General features: G+C 41.8%; 1 protein-coding gene across 1 annotated transcript in view; it reads right to left on the bottom strand.

Annotated features, from left to right (window-relative positions):
• FAM135B (family with sequence similarity 135 member B) overlaps positions 1 to 16430 on the bottom strand; it is a 219134-nt gene that overhangs the window by 21084 nt on the left and 181620 nt on the right. Inside the window, exons 9-11 of the mRNA XM_005239481.4 lie at positions 6629 to 6782; positions 3884 to 3933; positions 255 to 410 (exon numbers count right to left, since the gene is read on the bottom strand). Coding sequence (XP_005239538.1) covers positions 255 to 410; positions 3884 to 3933; positions 6629 to 6782 — 360 coding nt within the window. The remainder of the gene's footprint in view (positions 1 to 254; positions 411 to 3883; positions 3934 to 6628; positions 6783 to 16430) is intronic.

A 16430-nucleotide genomic window follows, 5' to 3' on the forward strand; every position in this document is an offset into this window, starting at 1 on the left:
CGATTCTGGTGTTCAGAGTGCACTCATTTTACACAGGATCCTGGGTCCCATAAAAGCAACAGCCTGCATTCCAGAAATTGAAATCTGTAATTTCAAATCCTAGGCTTCACTTCGTCACCTCTTGCCATGCTCACCCCATTTCAAATAAATATTCATATGGGCAGAATTTTATTGGAAATATATGTCCAAATAAATCCTTAACATCTGTCAGGATGGTGCCATTACTGCATTTACTTTAAACTTCTTAACGTTACCCTTAGCATGTGATGTTCCTGAGTCAGGTAAGCTGTAACTTCTGGATGGAGCGTTGCCACTTCCAGGAATTGGGTCCACAGGGACAGGAGGTGGGAGCAAAGCCAGGCGAGGTCCTTACTTATCTGTTCTGCTATCTTCTCTGGATTGCTCAGCAGCTGGAGGAGAGAAAGGGAATTCTGAGTGCAAGACAGTGTCATGTAGGAAAATCAGTTCGTATGTTAGATTAAGTCCTTTCAGGAGCAACAACACCACAAAAAAAAAAAAAATCCTCTTGATTTAGAATTATTATTTGAACTACTATTTTCAGTTATTTTACCCCAAACAAAGCTGGTGAGACTTTCGCTGTTACTCGTTAAAAGCCACATATTTTCGCGCAAAGGCTCTCAGTTGCAGAACTGGAAAGTACGAAGTGGGAACAGCCTCAATTTTTGCAGACACTTTACTGCAGATGTAGCAATTGAGGGGAAAAACATTCGGTGAGAGTGTGTTCCAAATTACCCACCAGATGGTGCTGGATGCCATGAAATAAGAAAATAGGGGCCGGCATCTCCCTCCTGTTAGCAAAAGCAGCATTAGCCGTGTCACACTAGGATACCAGATGGGTGATTCAGTGGCGACTCGGGGCGGGGGGGAATGAACAACAAATCCCAAACTAAACCACTGTGTCCCTAACAGGTGATGAAAACAGCCATCCCAGAGTCTGCTGTTGCTTTTCTCCCATGTGAGGACATGCTGGAGCCCTCAGTGCCCTATTGTCTTTAGGCTGCAATTCTGGGCTAAAGCTCTGCAGCCCAGGAAGGCATGTCAGCAGCAAAGTCTCTGCGTATCCATCTCCCTGGTTTCACAATTTCTTGAACAGGAGACAGACATTGCATTTTACCTCCATATTTTGGCACAAAGAGTACAGAACTGAGCCTTCACCTGGTCCTCGGGTCCCTACCTGCTTCCATGAAACAGGTAATACTACCAGGAATACCCCAGAAATAATACCAGAGGACTTGCTTATCAGTTCCTAGTTCCTGGTTTGGGGGTTTTGGGGTTGTTTTGTTGTTGTTGTTGGTTTTGTTTTGGTTTGTTTTGGATTTGGGGGGGGGGGGGGGTTTGGGGGTTTTTTTTGTTTGTTTGTGGTTTTTTGTTTTGGTTTGGTTTTTGTTTGTTAGGGCTGCAGTCTAGCTGAAAGCCTGTTTATTTTTCACATTCTATTATGCAGGTAGATGCTACAAACTAAGCTGTGATTAAAAGCAAATATTCTGTGTGAGAGATGGAGAAACAAAGAAAATGCGTGTGTGGATAACACAGTCACTGAAGTTTGTCACGGATTTTACATTGTTTGGGTGCTGCTCTGTTTTAGCAATTTGTTCAGAATGGCACAGGCTCCAGTACCCATTCAGGTACTGGAAAAATCAGGGGGACACTGGTAGACAAAAGATCCTGCCCAAATATTTCCTGTGAGGGCACTACTTTATATACTGCACTCAAATATATATGCTGTATGACAAATTTTTTTAAATTATTATTTAGTAAGGTGCCTATTATATCATAAACTAAAAGTGCAGTCTTCAAAGAAGATGCATTATTTATTTAATGCAAGCCATATTAGAAATAGGTGTATGATGGCTGTTTTTCTAGTCTATTACTTCTTAATCTTTTGAACATATTAGAGAGGAAGGAAAGGGAGGGAAGGGAGGGAAGGAAAATACAATGCCTACTTCTAATTGTGAGTCTTACTTCACTGCCACACACAGGACAAGAGCTTAGTAACACCAGTGATGCAGATCAGAACCCAGGGGCTCGGTTCCTCAGAGCAAAACCCGGCAATTAAACGATCACCGAATGTGATACTGGCTACTCCATTCACATACATGCTGCCGGGCTGTTCCCTGTGGCTGCACCTTTCAAGCCCCACTCAGCGTGGCCTGGCTTTAACAGTACTGTCACACAAAACAAATTAGGAGGTTTTTTTGAGGAGTTATTTTTGCATGTTTGTTTACAAATCAATCACACAAAAAATATTTCCCTTCCACCTTCTCCTGCATTGTGTATCTGCTGTGCGCTTTGGTTGAATGCAAAGCTATGGCAGGTTAAATTCACTTTTTTTCCTTCTTTTGTTTGTATTTGATTTTAAAAATGGACCTGGCTTTGGTAATACAGTGGTAATGGACACTAACACCACAGGCTTCTCTCTGTATGGTTTTTAATAGCATTTTCCTCCTTTATAAATGACTGGTTTTCACATGTTCAGCTGAAAAGGAATGGTTTCAGCTTACACACCTCTAGAGGCAAAATACTGGGAAAGCATTGCCAATACGAATCTGGACACCTTACAGAGGCACATATGGTTTCAGCATGCTTACACTTCAGTGATGGTCAATGCTGCGCCTGTGTCCCACCAATGCTGTACAAGATCTCAACATCCATCACTTGAGAATCGCTGAAAATTCAGTGTCTTTATCATCGAATTACACGTAGATGGATAAAAGCTATCATCCCAGGATGCTAAGGCAAAATGTTTTCATGGCATACAGGAAAACCAAAGGTTTTTATAACACCCCAGAGAAACAGCTGTTCTACCTGTTGTATGATCTATCTGTTGCTACACTGTTCCCAGTAGCTTTCAAACAATAGGCAAAGGAGTCAGGCTTTATTAATATTGCCCTGCAAAACAAGTCAGTAAGACTTTTGGAAGAATAAGAATTGGACAGAAATGAGAAAATACAGAGAAATTAATGCTGGCATTTTCTGGCATATGCCAAACCAATCTGGACTTTCCCAGACTTGGAAAATAAGTCCAAAGGAGATTCTAGATTGTGTTGTCTGACCTCCTATACCCTTACAGCTTCTAAATCTAGTAAAGCTGAGCCCAATAACTTATATTTCTCTAAATCAAATTTATATGAAATCAGATTTCTTGCAAAGTATCCAAGTCATGACTTAAAATTAAGAAATTTGCTATTTCAACCGTTTTTCACCTATGGCTGACAAACATTAGCCCATCATTCATAACTGGACTGTGAAAGTACTTCCACTTTGGTTTGGCTTCAGCTCCCCTCCACTGCTATTTTGTCACTCTTCCCTATGCTGTCCCTCCTGCTAATAAACTGAGCAAATAAAATATATTAAATATCTGATTATAAAGCATTTTCCCCAGTGATTAACCAATGTCTGCGTTTCTTCCTGGCACCCCTGACAACTTGTCTGTGATACACTTGAAATAAACATGGCAGAAACAATTTCAGGAGAGTATTTCAGTTAGTTTTGTGCCAAACCCAGTTTTTTCCTTCCATGAGCCTTCCTACACATATAGGCATTTTTATTTGAAAAGGTATGGCTGTGCAACCTTCGAAAGTATCTTTTCTCCTGTCAGCATAAAAGCTGTAATTGCAACCTACCCCAAAAAAGAATTTTCTGCATACTGTGATACTCAGGGCTAGGCTCACTGAAGGATGCTAAAGCAATCCAGCTGGTGACTTGTTAAAAGTGACAGAAACATCTTGTGACTAATCAAAATTATATTAAATTGTTGGTGGAAAAGAAACATTCAACAAACTTTCTGATGGCACAAAAACCCCTTTCTCCCTGCTGTCATGGACTTGAAAAAAGTATGGGTAGATTCTCTTGAAGAAAATACCTGCAGCTCCGTACAAAGCTGAGATAACGTCTCTTCTACAGATAGCTCCTCTAGGAGAAAAAAAAAAAAAGAAACAACAAACAAACACAAAGAAAGAGATTAGGTTTCAGAACAGTAGATGTGAAATGTTAATGCTTTACTGTTTATTCACATGATAAATAGGTCATTTGATATTCTTCCCTGACAGACAAGTTTCTGTTTGGATGTGGGCACTCCACCTTGTACTGGTCCAAGTGCAGGTACAACTTCTGCTCCTGTAACCTGGACCACTAAACCTACAGAAGTTCTGGAATGTTATTGCCAGGACAAAGCAACAGAATTTGTCTTTTTGTTGTCTACCCTCTCTTTAGTAGAAGTTTGTTATACTAGCCTTTGGTATTTTCAGCCAACTCCAGAACTGAATGCAAAGTCTCACCATTGCAAAGTCTGAGCAAATGATGTGCAAGAAATGGTTCTCCCTATGGTGCTACACAGAACTGTGTACATGATACCAGATGTCTGACTAGTAAAAGACCGGGCATCTCTGCACTGCCTTGTGGAGTGTGAAGTACCCCTCCACTCCTACAGCAAGCAGCAGTGCTTTAATGTAATCCTGAGAGAATCTAGCACAGGGACGCGCCGCTTTAAATGCACCACAGACTATAAGGCAAAGGAGGACATAAATCAACTCTCCAACTTTTGGCAGCTTGGTTTTGCAATGCAGAACTTTCTAATAGTATTAGTAAAGAAAAAGCAGAACAACCAACAGGCAAATCCCCCAAATGAGCCTTCTTAAATAATACTAAGGAATGGGAAAGGACAGACTGAGGTGGGTAACGCCTTGAAAAGACCCACCCTCAGCTGGTAAAATTTGGGAAATAATAATTTTCACTTTTAATGTTGAAACTAGAGGGTTTTTTTTCTTTTTTTTTTTTTTTTGTAATACTACTGAAGAAAATAGAATTAAGAAAATCTGCAGAGATTTGTAGTCTTGGATTTATCTTACCTATCTTTAGAATCCTATGATGAGATTCATCTGACCAATATAGATGCTTTACAACTGAATGAGTAATTTACATTGTTCCCTTGGTCAGTGGAGAAAAATGAGTAAACACAAGGTCCGGTTCATGCCATGCCAAGGTGGAAAGCATTTCCTGCCAGGTAACATACTTTGTTGTCCTAAATGGGCCTGTTTCTCATTAATGATTGTAAGAAGACAGACAGAAAAATTTGCTTCATATTCATCACACCGGGTGGATCTTACACCCCATGATTTTTCTTAGTTTTTCCGCAGACATCAGAAGATTAGCCTTAAAACCAAATCTTCAGCAGATTTTCAGACTGTGAATAAAATGATGCAAATAGCACCCTGCTCAAGAGGCTAAAAAGGGTATTTGCATTTAGTAAATTTGCATGCATTACAACAAGTACATTTGCAAATTAAGTGCCTGCTTCAGTACCAGTAGTCATTTGAAAACCAAGCTAATCGTATTTAGAAAGCCAATATGTGCTCAGGGGTAGTTCTGGAGTTGTGGTCAACCAACCATGCACAACTCTGCCATCTCCCAACCTGTGAGCCTGTCCAGGTGAGACACAAATCATGTATTATATGTGTCTGATAACCAAGATGCCTGAAGCATGAATGTTGTTGCATGCTGGATTCTGTCTGAGAGCTCATAAGTTGCAAATAAAAATGTTACATTTTTTCTTTTCTCGTATCTGGATTGAATAGCACAGTATGGATTCTTCCCACCCCATAAGTTTTAGGCTGTCTTGAAGGTAAATATATGTTAGGGAATAAGACGTGAAGTGGAAAACAGGAGCTATCAAACCCGTAAGTCTGTAAAGCATAATGCATTACATCTGCTAGTTCTTGTCTACAAGCACTATACAGTGAAACTGGAAAATGTTTTTTTGCTCCCTTTTTAAATCTGCTGGCCAATGCAGTTGACTCTCCTAATATAATTACCACTGTAACATAACAGACTGATAACTTTAAAACTTGTATACAGAAATACAAAGATACAAAACCACAGATGTGAAATCATGAGCTGCATTCCTTGAATTGAAAAAAAAACAGGTAGGGGAGCAGGAATTAGTCAGGGATGTGCCTCATTTTCAGAGGAGCTTATGCTGTCATTCAAACACAAATTACAGAGCTCTGTCCTGCAAATCCAGCCAACCAGCACTTGAACATTGGACCTCACAGGCCTGACCAGCCAAAAAAAGCTTCTGCCAAACCCAGAAAAATCTATTAAACAATTCAATTAGGAAGAAAAGCAGAGTAATTTTAAAGAGTAAATTGTAATTATGTAACTGAAGGGAAGAAATACATTGCAAATTATAAATGAGGGAGTATGTTTCAAAAACATTCATATCGCCTTTCAGATTTTTCTTTTCAGTTTTAAAAAATGTTTGCTCAAGAGAAAAAAATATGCTAGTCTTCCCCAGATTTCATGGCAATTCAGAACTGGAAGTTCATCTTCAAAAAGCAGTTGAGGCCAAAAGTCACTGAAAGGCAAGTATTTTAGAAATTTATCAAAATATTTTACCCCTCTACATGTCAGGCCACATCCTATAAAAGGATTTGCATAAGCTGAGATGGCAGTAATTTTTAACAGTGTGCCAAAATAAATGCTGATCAGAAAACAGGGAAAAAAAATCCTCTAAACTAATCTCTGACCAGCCCAAGAATTTTGGAACTAAAATGTGTATTGGTAATGCAGCACTGTAAAACATTCAGTGATTGTAAATGTCTTCACTCACCCAACTTCAACTGTGGTAAATCAGGAATCTCCTTCATTATGAGGGTGTAGTACACATGAAGTCCTCTTTGAGCATTCAAGAGCAGAAGACAGAGGTCCTTATGCCATTTATATGCATGCTGCATGCAGTTTTCAGATGGGACATAAAAACTGCCCTGTGCAACAGAAGTATCAAGAAAATAAAATACAGAGATTAAAAGTCATGGTCTCCATTTGCCCTAGAGGTTTCCACAAAAACCCAGTTGTGGGCAGCCTTTAATTTCTAATCAAGCAGTAGGCACCAAAGAGAGATTTTAACCACCCCTGCCTCCTAGCCACCTAACTAGCTAGATGTATAACCATAACAGGATCTCATTCTACATGCACATTCTGCCCAAACCACACCAAACTGCTGGGCTCCAACAACGCTGTCAGGTGTACAAAGACCCTCATTACAAACAGTCCAACAGAAGTCCATCTCTGTCCTTCACACATGTCCACTCTGGAGCCACTGTCTCCTCAAAACATAGATACTGCTGTGCAAAACACACCCTCTCTGCTATAGGGGGAGGGACTATAAAGATGGCTACATTCTCTTTCCTTACATCTTCTTATCCCCTTCTGCGAAGACTGTAGCTTCATGGTACCACAGTGTACTTTGTTACGCATAGTAGTGAAAAAATAGCAGATGGCATTGCTATCCTATCAACAAATATGAGACACTCTAGGATCAATGTCTGGATTCGTACATCTCTTAGGGGAGGAGATTGGACAGATCACTTCAGGTTTTGCATGAATATTTCCCAAACAACATAGTTACACTTCGAACATAAGCTGAGTTTCCATTAGGCCACCATAAATTAAAAGTTTCCACTTTTGTACAAGTGGTGTTTTTTGACAGATTACTCATATTTGAAAATTGCACTTCTCAGATTTAAGATAAAGCTGATTATTAAACTGTGGGTTTGTGCCCAGGATTTCATGGACAGTTGCAAGGAGTAGTATGACAACTACCAGCAACAGTTCATATTTCTGAGGTCTCTGTATGCATTTTACAATTTTACCCAACAATAGAATAGAAAGCTGTGTGAGCACTTGCAATCAATGATTGCATCTGGTTGCTGTTACCCCAGACAGGAGTAAATTATCTGTATCGCAGGAGGAGAAAGGGTTATGCAAACAGAGAATTGAGAAAGCCGCCTTGGTGCTCTGTCCTTGAACTTACCTGAAATATCAGGTAAATTGGGAATACATCTAGATCTGCTTTTTACAGCATATGGGCTGCACAAAGGCACCAGGATAGGACTCTCACTGTTGCATAGCTATGGAGAAACATGAAAAATTTGCAGCTTAGTCTACTGCTTACCATTAATGGGGTAAGACTACAATTCCTACAGTCCAGCTAGGTACTGATTGCCTTTCCAGACACTGACAGTCCCAATAGCTATGAATCTCCAGGAGCAACAGTGAAGGCTCACCAACCACATCCCAGTGCATCTCCTGTGGTTTTTTCCCCCCTGACCTCCCTAAAGCCTGTATTTCATGCCTCTTATCTTGAGCTGGGATGTTTCCGTCAGATTTCTCATGTAAATCTTCAAGATGTTAAATAGCATTTTGTGGTAGACACAAAGGGGACCGCTCATCTTGATGCACAGAGAAATGGCTGATGATAATTGATAGAGTTGGTTGCTCTTGGAAGGTGTCAAAACCTTCACCCACAGCATGAACCTATTTTACTTTCACCATATAATATAGAAAAAGGGATCATAAAGAAACGCTGATGGAAACAAGAGAAAATTGGAAGCAGATTGCTATACAATGTCATGAAGAAATGACCTCTTTTATAATCCATTGCTGATTTTTTTAGGCAAAACTTGCTGTGGCATTTAAATGTTACACTGATGAGCAGAAGAAAAATGTGAGATAATTTCATAGTTCATATTGATACTATAGCACAGTGTTGTGCCAGACCACTTTAATAGGTCTATTTTCAGCCTTTCTTGGCAGAGGTTATTGTTTAAAAATAAAAATAAAAAGTAATAGAAAAATGCAACTGCAGGTGGGCTTAAAAAAATGTGTGAATTAAAGATATTGAAAATCTTTATCAGTTAGTTCTGTTTTAAATTCTTCAGTGTTTGCCCACTTCTTTTAGAGTGCTTTTTCATATTTGAATTCAGCTGAATTAATAAAAAATATTAGAGACCAGATAGTTCAACTTCCTGAAGCACAGGGTTTAGGAAAGTATACTTTGTAAAGATTATAGACAGTGGCAAAATGTAGAAAGGGGAAAGAACAATTATAAAAAAAACCCCAACAAACAGTTCATTGAACATTGTATGTCAGCAGCATAACTTGGTCATTATTGTAGGAATTCAGAATAATTTAGGCTGAAAGGGACGTCTGAAGATCATCTAGCTCAACCACCTGCTTAAAATAGGTCTAACTAGATCAAGTTGCTCAGTGTTGTGTCCTGCTGAGCCTGGAACATCTCTGAAGAGGTTCTACCACCTTTGGAATCAGGAGAAAGAACAGAGCCTTTGCCGCTATTTTAGCCATACTCTATACAATTCAGACTGGATCGTCATGTTGGAAAAGATGTTTTAGGATAGAAGTATGGATAGCAAATGCTGTAGTTCTCCAAAGTAATGTTGGTTTTCTACATAAGTAGGATCATACTGAGTTCCTTCTGCTCTCTCTTGAAAGGAGTGCCATATTTTAATATTAAGCACTAAGACTAACTTGGTGTATTTCTCACAGAAAAAGGTTCTAGTTTTATGCCTTCCATTTTAAGATAAAATATGTATGGAGAAAGATTGTCAAATATCTTCATTAAAAGCAGACACTAAGAAAATTCTGGGGTCTGAGAGAACGGCTCACACACGCAACTTGAGATACCACTTCTGTTGAGAGACGGAGGACTGACAGAGAAAAACACATTGCTGGGGAGTGATGGTTTTCATCCTAAAGCTGACATCTGAAATCAAGGAACTGAACTGTGGCCACTTCCTCCCGTTAGTTATGCAGGAAGCACAGGACAACTGCCCACGTGCTCTACACTGTAGACACACAGAATCAGGAAGACCAAGTACAACCGCAACAGGCAAGTCAAATTCCCTCTAACGTTGCTGTCCGTCAAAATGTAAACTTTCTTCAAATACTGTAAGATATGTATTATAAACTCGTGTGCATAGAAGGCTGAAAATATTCCTCCCAGATCTCCTTTCTCTTCCTGTCCCAGCTCTCTGGGAGGAATATCTGGGCCAAAGAAAGGTGCTGTGTGTACAGAATACCATTGCATGTGAGGAACAGTACTACACAGGCACAATTCAAAGTAATGCCAAACAGGCACAGTCCAGGCTGTGCCACCCATGAGTAAGAGGCCATATAATGAAGCTGAAACATTTTGATGAAACTCTATTAAATGGCAACTGGCTTTGAAACCCTGTTGTTTAATGGGAACATCTATCCTAATTTGAAAAATCATCTTGTCAAGGTGATAGAGAGCGTGACAGGAAAAAGACGCCAAGCTCCAATTCTCTGGTCCCTCGGTGACAGAAAGATATTACCGCTCTCACAGGACTGTTTCTTCTGAAAGTTGTCACACACACACAGGATGCAGAGCAGGATATAACAGTGATTATTAAACCCACCTCAGGGACAGTTTAAGTTAATGTGAACTAAGGTCTGTGCATCCTCATCTCCAGGGATCCCAGCAGGGCAGGCATCTGTCAGATGATGCCATTATACACTGCTGCAGCTAAATCAGCTTATCTGTCACTGTTCAGTAAGCTGAGAAATGTCAAGAAATGTCTTCCTTTGGGGTGGCCCAAAGATTGCAAACCTTCCACATTTGCTATTTCAATAGCACCTTCTTCTGTGCACCTATTTAGGTGGTTCCCTGTTTCCTAGATTATAGACTCAAGCAGGGATCCAGGCTGCAATACTTGCAAACCAAGTTTTGTAACAAACATGGTACAGGCTATTGGAAAGGAAAACACCTCCATAATACTGGCAGTCTGGAAAACCAGTGGCTGTGACCCATTAAACAGCTACAAAGTGTTCAGCTCTCGGGGTTTCTTGAATCAGGGGGATACAGTTTACTTCTGGTTCAGACAAAACCTCTATTTTTAGAAGAAAAAAGCTCACACCGACAATCCCAGGTTGCACAAGGCATAACGGCTGCCCTGGGCTTGTCGTGTCCGTTGTAAAAGGACGTGTTAGTTTCCTCTGTAAAGATTCTCATGACCTTTTGAGGTAATTCTTTGGTCTACTGTTATTTTAATCACATTAGTTTGTAGGTAGACAGATTTCTTCTACGTTAGTTGTAAAATGCATCTGCACTGATTTCCTTTTCCAAGACCCCCTCTGTCTGTAACAGTAGATTGTACCTCTGGCTTTTGCTCTTTTCTACTTCTGAAAATTTTGGAAGCAAATGAATGCCTGACAAATCTTCACCTCAAGACTTTCAACCTCAAGAAACTCTGATAGCGAAGATGGATGACACCGCAGAAGCGAACAGTACTGACTCCAGAGAAAAGTATGACTTCTCTTGCACTGACATCATCAGAGGGAAAACTGGTCAAGAAAGAGGCAGTCAGGAAAACAATGCAAACAACTTCAAATAATGCTGATGACTGCAGACTCTGCAATTTCCTGTGATATCTGAAAGAATATCGGTGTATTGATCCCAGATATAAAAAAAAAAAAAAAGAGTTGTTCCATCAGTTGCCAAATGAGATTATTTTCCAGCACCTATCTGATGAACTCAGCAAGGAGATTCTTTTTTATGTAGAGCAAGTTACCAGTAGACAGGTAGGCATATTACCAAAACCAACAACTAGTGATTTCAAGAAAAGGAAAAATATTACCAACTTTGGAGACTGAACTAGTCCTGTGAGTGCTACATTTGAAAAGCTGGAGACAGGGAGCTTGATAAGTTTGCACCTTCCCTAATCTTCTATAAAAATGTTCTTGTGTTACCCAAACTAGAAGCGAGGCATCAAACTGAATGTATTATACTGAAAGTAGAACCACAGAATAATAGAATCATAGAATCATTTAGGTTGGGAAAGAAAGACCCTTAACATCATAGAGTCAGACCGTAAACTTAACACTGCCAAGTCCACCACTAAACCATGTCCATAAGTGCCGCATGTACACATCTTTTGAATACCTCCAGGGATGGTGACTCAACCTCTTCCCTGAGCAGCCTGTTTCAGTGCTTGACAAACTTTTTGGTGAATATGCAAACAAAACCTCCCCTGGCACAATTTGAAGACATTTCCTCATCCAATTACTTGCTACCTGGGAAAAGAGGCCAGCACTACCTCACTACAACCTTTCAGGTAGTTGTAGAGAGTGATAAGGTCCCCCCTGAGCCTCCTTTTCTCCAGGCTAAGCAACCCCTGTTCCCTCAGCTGCTCCTCACAAGACTTGTTCTCCAGACCCTTCACCAGCCTCACTGCCCTTCTCTGGACACGCTCCAGCACCTCAATGTCTGTCTTGCAGTGAGGGACCCAAAACTGAACACAGGATTCGAGGTGCGGCCTCATCAGTTCCTAGTACAGGGGGACAATCGCTGCCCTGGTCCTGCTGGCCACACTGTTTCTGATACAGACCAGGATGCTTATGGCCTTCTTGGCCACCTGGGCACACCGCTGTCTCATGTTCAGCTGGCTGTCAACCAGCACCAACTTTCCCACCAGGCAGCTTTCCAGCCACCCTTCCCCAAGCCCGTAGCGTCGTTGTGATTCAGCTGCAGGACTCAGAACTGACTCTTGTTGAACTTCGTACAGTTGGCCTTGGCCTGTCAATCCAGCCTGCCCAGATCCCTCTGTAGCTTTCCACTGTCAAGCAAATCAACACTCCCATCTAACTTGGTGTCATCTGCAAACTTACTGAGGGCACACTCAATCCCCTCAAGACCATCGATAAAGATGGCCCCAATACTGAGCCCTGGGTCACACCACTTTTGATTGAATGCCAACTAGATGTAACTCCATTTGCTACCACTCTTTGGGCTCAGGCGTCCAGCCAACTTTTAACTCAGCACAGAGTACACCTCTCCAAGCCATGAGCAGCCAGTTTCTCCAGGAGAATGCTGTGGGAGATAGCGTCAAATGCTTTAATAGACTCCAGGTAGACAACATCCACAGCCTTTCCCTCGGCCACTAGGCAGGTCATCTTGTTGTAGAAGGAGATCAGGTTCATTCAAGCAGGACCTGCCTTTCATAACTTCATTCTGGCTGGGCCTGATCCCCTGATTGTCCTGTACGTGCTGCATGATCGTGCTCAGGATGCTCCATAACCTCCCCCAGCACCAAGGTCAGACTGACAGGCCTGTAGTTCCCTGGATCTTCCTTCCCACCCTTCTTGAAGATGGGCATCACATTTGCTAACTTCCAGTCAACTGAGACCTCCCTGGTTAGCCAGGACTGATGATCAATGATGGAAAGTGGCTTAGTAAGCACTTAAACCAGCTGCTGTAGTACCCTTGGGTAGATCCCATCCTGCCCCATAGACTTGTGTGTCTAAGTGATGCAGCAGGTGGCTGATCGTTTCCCCTTGGATTATGGGGGCTTCATTCTGCTCCCCACCTTCCAGCTCAGGGCTGAGTACCCAGAGAACAACTGGTCTTTCTATTAAAGACTGAGGCAAAGGAGGCATTAAGTACCTCAGTGTTTTCCTCATCCTTCGTCACTGTGTTTCCCTCTGCATTAATAAAGGATAGAGATTCTCTTTACGCCTCCTTCTGTTGTTAATGTATTTATAGAAACATTTTTAATTGTCTTTAATGGCAGTAACTAGATTAAGTTCTAGTTGGGCTTTGCCCTTCCAAATTTCCCCCCCGCATAACCTCATGACAGCCTTTTAGTCCTCCTGAGTTGCCTGCCCCTTCTTCCAAAGGTCATAAACTCTCCTTTTTTCCACCAGAGTTTACACTAAAGCTCTCTTCAGCCTCTTCCCCTCTGGCTTGTCCTCTGGTACATGGAGATGGCCTGCTTCCACAGCTTTAAGATTTTCTTCTTGAAGAACGTCCAGCCTTCCTGGACTACTTTGCCCTTGAGGACTGCCTCTCAAGGGACTCTGTTAATGAGGCCCCTTACCTCTTTGCTGCCATGTGGATCTTCATCCCCTACCTCCACTAAGATAGCTAAGGTGCTGCAGGCATTAGTACAGGGACATTTCAGATGTGCTCGAGTGTGCTCAGCTCATCATGGAACAGACTGAAGGAGCTCACTAGCACACCGTTCCTCAAATATTGGCATGCTGCCCGCAGGCTTCTCTCTAGGGAGCTGGGTTTTATCCCTTTCCCCCTTCAAATCTAGTTTAAAGCTCTTTCAATGAGCCCTGCTAACTCCTGTGCAAAGACCCCTTTTGCCGCTTTGAGACAGCTGCACCCCATCTGTCACTAGCAGGCCTGGTGTCATGTAGACCAACGCATGAAACAAAAGCCCAAGACTCAAATTCTGCTGGTAACACCAGTCACAATGCAAGGTATTGATCAGCTGGGTCTTCTTGTTTCTTCCCTCATGGCTCCATGCAACTGGAAGGATAAATGAAAACACTGATCCTGATCCCTTAACCAGTCATCCGAAGGTCATTAAGTCTCTCTTGACTGCCCTGGGACTTTTTATTGCAACTTCATTGCTGCCTACATGAAAAAGCAATAATGGAAAATAATCTGAGGGCTGTGCCAGGGAAGGAAGTCTTCTCATCACATCTTTAACCAGGCCCCAGGTAGGCTGCAGACTTCCCTAAGAAGTGGGCCAGTCAGCATATTGGGCCTTCAGTTCCCTTCAGAAGGCTGTCTCCTATGACAACGACCCATCTTTTTTTCTTCATGGAAGCAGTTTTGATGCAGGGCATGGGCCAATGTAACCAGCAACAACTCCAACCTAGATGAACCATTGTCCTTGTTTGGTTTCACCTGCAGAGCCTTGTATTGTATCTATGATGCAAGGGCATCTGGGAAGGTGGGGTAGTCACAGAGGAGATGTGCCTGCTGCACCAGGCAGGAACTTGTCACCATTGCCCCCTATCCCTTAAGCTGCTATGCTCTCCTGGGTGGAGAGAGGACAGGGAATCCTCTGTATCACATATCTTCTCTGCCTGATGTGTATGTCTCAGAGAAGGCTGGGTGCAGCTCAAATAGCCTGTCTCCCTCGCATACTCCCTGATACTCTTCAGACTACTCCCCTCCTCCTGGAGTTCTGCCACTGAGCGTAGGAGTTCCTCCAGCCGGGTGCACCTCCCACAGGAGAGCTCACTGCTGCTGGCTGGTACCGCCATAAGAGCCAGGCACAGCCTGCAGCCTGGCACTGGGGTGGCTGCATGTTCCCACCAGAGCTCTGTCTGAGAAGTTCCATCAGTTATGGTGGGTGCAGAGCTTAGAGTGATCATGGACTTCTGTCGGGTAGATACCATTGCTCCCTGGTCAACGTGGCAGAGTTACAGTGCCCTTCCTGCATGCCCTTCTGTGCAAACTGGAGCTGCTTGCCTCCATGACAGGTCTCCTCTGCTGCTGTGGCACGAGCTGCAGGCTCCCGGTGGGTGTCTCAGCTCCTCTGAGGTTCCCCCAGTTCAGGAAACCCTTCTGTGCACTGCACTGGAGTGCTCCGCGGCCGACTGTGCCAGCACCAGAGCTGTTCACCTCAGCAACAGAGTAAATGTAAAATACTTCATAGTTCCTTGCTTCTCAGTTTCAAAATGGAAAAACTAATTTCTCTAAGTGTCAGGTGAGCAACTAAGTATACACATTCTATCAAAAAGGATATATCACTTAATGTATGTTTGCAGGGTGTCATGAAGAATCATGTACACATAGCCTTCATTTCTCCATTTCTGAGTTTACTGAGGAGTGATGACAAAGAAAAACCTACTGAAACACTAGGTTAAAACAACTGCTTAATGTTTTGGAAATGTAAAGTTCTAAGTTCAATCTGATCATGTTCTGCAAAGCCAGATCCCAACACTGGACTATCACTGTCCCTTGTCTATCTGTCCTCCAAGATGTTCTTCCATGAGATTTACCCAGCCAAGGAAAATAGCCTACAAAATCAACAACTCCAAACAAAATTAACATTCTTGACAATATTCCTCCTGAATACATTTAAATAAATCAGCCTTTTAAATTAATAGTTTTCCTGTGTAATGCTCTTTTCAGTCAACAGATTTCTCCTGTAATTAGAGTGTGATGTTTTATAAATGTACTTTTCCTTTATAACAAGAGAATGAAAATTACTTGAGAAAAGCAAACACTGCCATTAAATAAGGTTCATGCTAATTCATTATTCAAATGCAGAGAACAATTTGTGAATATCCACTTCCAGTGTACTAAATCCATCTAATATCAAAAGGCACAATTGGATTTTACGTTTTGTAATGTACAGTAAGTTGCTTGTATTTGTTTTGTATTAAAGTAATTTCACAAGCAGTGTTAGCTATATGCAACGTTCCAACAATAGCACTAACAGTTGGCAAATTAGACCCTTTATGTTTATCTAATTCGAAACAGCATTTCACAATTCAGATTCAAATTCAAATTCCTTGTCAAGAATTTTAAGATGCTAAAAAGCCAATCCAGACTGAACAGACAAGTTTTGCAGTCTCCAGCAGTATTTCATTAGCAGACACAACTAGCCTACCTTGCTTACTTCTGGCAAAGATCTAGAGAAGAGCTTGAAGCAGAGGAATAAATCTCAGCATCCCAATGCGAATGCAGTTTCTGAGAGCACAGTACCTACCCATTTGTCTGCGTGCCCATATTGGTCACCTAATATATAAGTTTTATTCTAGCTTCAAACTCTCTGACCAAGGTGATT

This window comes from Falco peregrinus, chromosome 3 (genome assembly GCF_023634155.1).
Source record: "Falco peregrinus isolate bFalPer1 chromosome 3, bFalPer1.pri, whole genome shotgun sequence".
In the NCBI taxonomy this organism is placed as follows: domain Eukaryota; kingdom Metazoa; phylum Chordata; class Aves; order Falconiformes; family Falconidae; genus Falco; species Falco peregrinus.